Raw genomic sequence first — 6,803 nt, 5'->3', positions numbered from 1 at the left:
GTAGGGCGCGTGCGCTTGCCAGACAGACAGAGAGAGACATAGAGACAGAAAGTGAGAAATCACCCCCCAGGGGGGATGGTCACGCCGCAATCCCTTCTCCTCCATTCTCCTCTCGGGATCTTGGGCACGCATGCACATGTGCCCGGCGTGAATTTTAAGCCACCGGGTCCGGGACACGAACCACGGTCGGCTACATGGGAGTCCAGCGACATAGCCATTACGCTAACTGCTGGTTCCCCCTGGCGTGAGTTTTAAGCCACTGGGTCCTGGACGTGAACCGCGGTCGACTACATGGGAGTCCAGTGACATAGTCATTACGCTAACTGCTGGTCCCAACCTCAGTCTATTTCTGTATGCCTATTCAGTTTGGTTGAAGAGAATTCTGTTCTCTTTGGCTTGGTAGGTAACTATTTCAGGCCCAGCTTGGGCTGGTCTGGGGATGGGTAGAAATGGCTGATTTTAGACCCACGAACCACAGGGAATCACACCCATACAGTGTGCATTGTTCCACAAACACGTGAAATCTGCGCAGATCCCCAGGACTACAGAGGAGACCTTCATGGCATCCTAACAAGTAGGATGAAAGTGGATTGAGATCTCGATATTTCTTTCCATTACTATTTTCTACAAATCTCCCAGTAAGATGAGTGTCTCTGCTGGGTATGAATTTCATGTTGTAACCTTAGATGGGCAGGAAATATAACTCCATTTTCCTCCATCTGCACTGGTTAGGGTAGACTGGGTTCTGGAACCAGGACCGACATGCCATGGCTCAAAAGAATATTTTCTACTCAACTATTTGAGGTGACTGGGTGAAGGGAGACTGTTCTTGAAATGATTCAGGGACCCAGGCTGACAGAGTCTGCCATTTCCACATGTGGCCTTTAAAACCACCCTGGGTACCGCTGGCCCTGTTGGCCAGGAGAGAGTAAGGAGTTATGGGAGGTATTTATGGGCCAAGCTTGTTCATGGAGCATGTGGCTGAGCAGTGCTCCCAGGACAAAAAAGGTGATTGGCTTTTGGGGAAGAGCTGGTAATCTCTTCTACAGAAACTCCATTTTCTCAGTTAGTCCAATCTATTTCCAGAACCTAATCCACCCTAGCCAGTGCAGATGGAGGAAAATGGAAAAGGGATTGCAGTGTGACCATGCCCCACTTGAGAGACTTTTTTCCCTCTCTCTGTCTCTTGGTAGAAACACAATCCTGCTAAACCTAGAGTTTCTGGCTCTAAATTTGGGGCTGTTCCTGAAGCTAGGGCACCAGAAACAGCCCCCGGGTGTTTGTTATCAATGGCGTCAGTCTAGATCCTGTTTTATTCACCCTGAGTGGCTCCAGTGTTGTCTCTGGTTCCTCTCTGAGAGTCATCTCTCACCCTGGCGCTTGGGATTCCTATGGCTCCCACCTGCTCCCCACCACATGGGCTAGGCTTCTTGGCTGCCTGAGACCATTTCTTCTTCGACATCCACATCATGTGGCATATCTTCTTGGAGATCTTGGCTTCTCTAGGCCTTACCTGTGAAGAGAGAATACGGGAAATAGGCGGGATCTCTCTCTGACATTTCCCTTCAATGCAGGCGACCTGGACCTCCTTTACATTGACTGGCATCTAATCTCTCTGCCCTTCCCTTATTCCATAAATGGGAGACCATTTCTCTTTCTAGATTGGGGGAGAGGTGGTCATCAGCTATTCTGCACATTTATCTCCATTTCTTGAGGTCTTTTCATTCTTCCTCCAAGAGTTTGACTTTTGGATCTCAAGAGCTGGAATAGCTTGCTTGCTTGCTTGCTTGCTTGCTTGCTTGCTTGCTTTCTTTCTTTCTTTCTTTCTTTCTTTCTTCTTTCTTTCTTTCTTTCTTTCTTTCTTTCTTTCTTTCTTTCTTTCTTTCTTTCTTTCTTTCTTTCTTTCTTTCTTTCTTTCTTTCTTTCTTTCTTTTTAAAATTTTTTTGGAGAGGTTTTTGCTATAGGGCATGTGCGCTCACCAGACAGACAGAGAGAGACAGAGAGAGACAGAAAGCGAGAAATCACCCTCCAGGGGGGATGGCCACGCTGCAATCCCTTCTCCCCCATTCTCCTCTTGGGATCTTGGGCACGCACGCACACACGCCTGGCGTGAGTTTAAGCCTCAGGGTCTGGGACTCAAACCGCGGTCGACTACGTGGGAGTCCAGCGACATAGCCATTACACTAACTGCTGGTCCCTGGAATAACTTTCTATATTCCTAACCCTGTCCTGAGACATTAGATGCCTAGCATCTGTGCTTGAATGGGAAAATGCCTAGAGAACAAAAATTAATTCAAATTTTTTTTGTTGTTGTTGTTGTTGTTGTTGTTTTTGAGAGGTTTTCACTATAGGTATAGGGCGTGTGCGCTCGCCAGACAGACAGAGAGAGTCAGAGAGACAGAAAGCGAGAAATCACCCCCTGGGGGGGATGGTTACACTGCAATCCCTTCTCCTCCATTCTCCTCTCGGGATCTTGGGCACGCACGTACACGTGCCCGGCATGAGTTTTAAGCCACCGGGTCCGGGACACGAACTGCGGTTGACTACGTTGGAGTCCAGCGACATAGCCATTATGCCAACTGCTGGTTCCCTTAAATTTGTTATTTTTGAGAGAGAGAGAGAGAGATGCAGAGATAGTGAGAGGGAAAGTGAGAAATCACTCCTCAGAAGGGATGGCCACACTGCAATCCCTTCTCCTCCATTCTCTTCCTGGGGTCTCGGGCATGCATGCACACTCACTCAGTGTGAGTTTCAAGACACCAGGCACAGGACTCGAACCACGGTTGGCCATGTGAGAGTCCAGCGACACAATCACTATGCCATCTGCTGGCCACTTGATTCAAGTTTTAAAATATCACCCCATGTTGGCCATTATTGTGCCTGCTTTATAGACAAAGTAACGAGGCTCAAGAAAAATGTCAGATTGGGAACCAGCAGTTAGCGTAATGGCTATGTCGCTGGACTCCCATGTAGTCGACCGCGGTTCGCGTCCTGGACCAGGTGGCTTAAAACTCACACCAGGCGTGTGTGCGTGCATGCCCAAGATCCTGAGAGGAGAATGGAGGAGAAGGGATTGCGGCGTGACCATTCCCCCTGGGGGGTGATTTCTCGCTGTCTCTATGTCTCTCTCTGTCTGGCGAGCGCATGTGCCCTATAGCGGAAAAAGAAAAAGAAAAAAAAAGAAAAATGTCAGATTCAAGGACACACAGTTTTTAAGTGTCAGAGGTCATAACTCCCTGATATCCATGTCCCTGGGCTTCCCCACTAGGACATTCTGATTTTCACATGGTCTCTAGGGCATGTGTGCTCGTTGAAGAGAGCGGAAAGTGAGAGATCATCCTCTGGGGGATGGCTACACTGCGATCTCTTCTCTAGTCTTCTCTTGGGCCTTGGGCACATACACACATTGCGCCTGGTGTGAGTTTCAAGCTGCCATATATGGGACTCAAACCATGGTTGACCACATGAGAGTCCAGCGTACTAGCCACTATGCCACCTGCTGGCCCTCCCTTATTTGAAAAATTGCCAGAGGGCATGTGGGCTCACCACAGAGACAGAGAGAGGGAGAAAACACTCCCTCATGGGGCGTGGTCATGCTGCAATCTCTTCTCTCCATTGCTCCATTCTTTTGGAATTTTGAGCATGCATGCACATGTTCCTGGTATGTTTTTCAAGCTGCCAGGGCTGGGATTTTAACTATGGCCAGCCATGTGGGATACGTCTTCCTTAACCACTAGGCTACTGGCCCAATCCGATTCAATTCTGGCACTACCTGGGGATCGGGTTAGATCCCACGGGCTGAGGGGTCATTCTCCAAGACTGTCCTCCCCCACCCCCGTCACCTTCAGACTCTAATGGCAGGTCCAGGTCTTCCGAATATCTGACTGGCAGCTACTAGGTGGTGTTCCTATGGTCCTCTTCCCTTCTTGGGTCCAATTAATTGGCTGGAGTGGCTCATAGAACTTGGGGAAATAAATACAATGATCAGTTTATTATAAAGGATCTTGGGGCGGGCAGGTGGCATGGTGGTTAAGGACACTGGACTCCCACATAGCTCACAGTGGTTTGAATGCTGGTCCTGGAGGCTTGCTTCTTCACTTTCCCTCTCTCTCTCTCTCTGTGCCTCTCTCTGGAAACATTATTTTTAAAAAATGAATAATAATAAATAAAGTTAAATGAAGTAATTCTTTAAAAAATATTATAAAGGGGACCAGCAGTTAACGTAATGGCTATGTTACTGGATTCCAATGTAGCTGACCATGGTTCGAATCCCGGGCCCGGTGGCTTAAACACAGGCCAGACGTGTGTGCGTGCGAGCCCAAGATCCCCAGAAGAGAATGGAGGAGAAGGGATTGTGGCGTGGCCATCTTCCCCCTGGGGGGTGATTTCTTGATTTCTGTCTCTCTGTCTCTCTTTGTCTGTCTGGCAAGTGCCCTATAGCAAAAACCTCTCCCAAAAAAAAAAAAAATGATAAAGGATCTTTTAAAGGACACAGATGAAGAGATGCACAGGACAAGGGAAGGGGCATAGAGTTTCCATACTCTTCTGAGGGGCACCACTGTCCAAGAACCTCCATGTGTTTAGCTGTCTGGAAGCTCCCAGAACCCAGCACTTTTGGGTTTTTATGGAGACTTCATTACATAGGCGTGGGATGCTAACAGACTAGGCTGGAAAACCCATCAAGGCCTATCTACTGAAATTCTTGGAGTTTCTATGACCTCCTTTGGGGTAGGTGAAAGGAGGATCTCTGTCTTTTGCCTTTCTCTCTCTGAAATGTTCTGAAGCTGTTTCAGGAACCAAGGACAAAAGGTCAAATACTTATGAGCCAGGAACCATGGATCAAAACCAAAATATATCCTAGGAAATACACAGCCCAGTGAAACGCTGACCCAGAACATGTGTGCGCACACCACACACACACACACACATACACACACGAGAAGCCAGAACATTCCCTTCAATATATATTTCTCTGAAGAGCAGCCCAGTGTCAAGAAACTAAGGGGATCTAGAGCATAAAATGTGGCCCCCCCCAAGGTGGATGAAGGCAGGTCTGGAGGCCAGGTGAGCTGAAGTAGGATAGACAGGTGGCTTGGGTGTTCCTGGGCGTGTGGGTTGTCTAGATGTTGAGCTGCTTGGATGGTAGGTTTCTTGGCGAGGGGATGTCTTAGCCGCTGAGTTTCTTGCACGATGGCTGACTTGGCTGGTCCGTTTCTTGGTGGGTGGGTTGGTTGGGGAGTGGACTCCTGGGCTGCTGAGCCTGGTCTTCATACAAATAGGATATAGTAGTAAATGATGCCTAAACCGAGGAGTATGGCGAACACATCCAGCCAACCAGTTCGACCTGAGTTGGCGTAAGCCTCTTCCCATTCACTGTTTTGGTTGGCCTCCATGGTCTGTAGGGATGGGAATATGAATGTGGGCTTCTGAGTTTAGAAAGCCTTGGGAGAAGAGTTAGAAACCTGTGGGAAAACCCCTACCCTCGTCTCAGGACAGTAGCAGATAAAGGGAGCAAGTCAAGGCCAGGTCAGGCCAAGGCTGGGGCATTATTTTACCTTATAACTGAAGTAGATAGCTGCAATCCCCAAGGGAGGGAATAACAGGACAGCAAAAGCCGTCAAGCATGGATAATGCGGAGCGTAAAATGCCAGTTCTTCGGGTGTCTGTGTAAGCTCTGGTGAAGGCTTGTAGGCCTCAGCTGGAGCCCCCGGAGCGGCCCCTGGTGCTCCTGGAGCGGCTGGAGCCCCTGGAGCGGCCGGGGCCCCTGGAGGCGCTGTGGTCCCTGGAGCGGCTGGGGTCCCTGGAGCGGCTGGGGCCCCTGGAGCAGCTGAGGCATCTGGGGCATCTGGGGCGGCTGCAGGTGCCGAGGCAGGATCAGGTTTTGGACCCATGTCCTTTGCACTCAGAGACAGGCCCTGAAATCAGAGAGCCCCATCCACTGCGCCTCCCCTTGCTCTAACCTGAATCCCAAGACCCAGACCATCAAAGGCCAACTCTTCACAATGGCGAAATCAACACCTCAAGTCCTGATTGGCTGCGCTCATAAGGGGCGTGGTTCCGCTGTTCACTCCTCTCCAGGACTCGGAGAGTGGAGCGAGCTTTGATTTTTCTTTCCCTGATGGTGATTGGTTAGAAGCCACAAGTGCCGGGTCCTGGCTCAAATGAGGCACGCAGGCAGTATAGGAAGGCCTCCCAAGAGCTAGAAAGAAAGAAAGAAGTAAGAAAACTAGAAGATTTACAGAGGGAAGGAAAATGAATCCTGTCAGTAACCGGCTATAAAGTACTGGATTAAAAGGGATTCTTTTAGTTCATACTGACAGCAAGAATAGAGAATAGTGAAAAGGGGGAAGTTTTTCTCAAATACTCAGATAAAATACTATCTAATAAATATAAATGGAATCGAAAATCACTATTGTGGTGGACGACATTCTGAGATGGCCCTAAGGTTCCCACTCTATGGTATACACACACTTCTCAGTTATTCAGTCAAATACTAATACATGTGTTGCTATGAAAGGCTTTTGCAGGTGTGATTAAAGCCCCCAGTTAACTTTTTTAAAAGATGTATTTATTTAATTTTTTAAAAAGATTTTTGCTATAGGGTATGTGCATTCCCTGGAAAGACAGAGAGAGACAGAGAGACAAAAAGTGAGAAATCACCCTATAGTGGTGATGGCCATGCCAAAATCCCTTTTCTTCCATTCTTCTCTCGAGATTTTGGGCATGCATGCACACATGCTTGGGGCGAGTTTTAAGCTGCCGGGTCTGGGACTCGAACCACGGTTGACTCTGTGGGAGTCTA

At 48.6% G+C, this 6,803-nt stretch overlaps 1 protein-coding gene across 1 annotated transcript; it reads right to left on the bottom strand.

Annotated features, from left to right (window-relative positions):
- Nucleotides 1-4,958: 4,958 nt before the first annotated feature.
- PMIS2 (PMIS2 transmembrane protein) lies at nt 4,959-6,009 on the bottom strand. The gene is made up of 2 exons (XM_006171632.1): nt 5,557-6,009; nt 4,959-5,397 (listed from the first exon to the last, which is right to left on the bottom strand). Exons 1-2 carry the CDS (start codon nt 5,890-5,892, stop codon nt 5,269-5,271), a joined length of 465 nt encoding a protein of 154 aa, XP_006171694.1. The 5' UTR covers nt 5,893-6,009; the 3' UTR covers nt 4,959-5,268.
- Between the last annotated feature and the right edge of the window lie 794 nt (nt 6,010-6,803).

Source organism: Tupaia chinensis, unplaced genomic scaffold (assembly GCF_000334495.1).
Source record: "Tupaia chinensis unplaced genomic scaffold, TupChi_1.0 Scaffold149922_1, whole genome shotgun sequence".
Lineage (NCBI taxonomy): Eukaryota > Metazoa > Chordata > Mammalia > Scandentia > Tupaiidae > Tupaia > Tupaia belangeri.
Note: the sequence above shows the minus strand (reverse complement) of the source record. Positions and strands in the feature narration are given on the sequence as shown.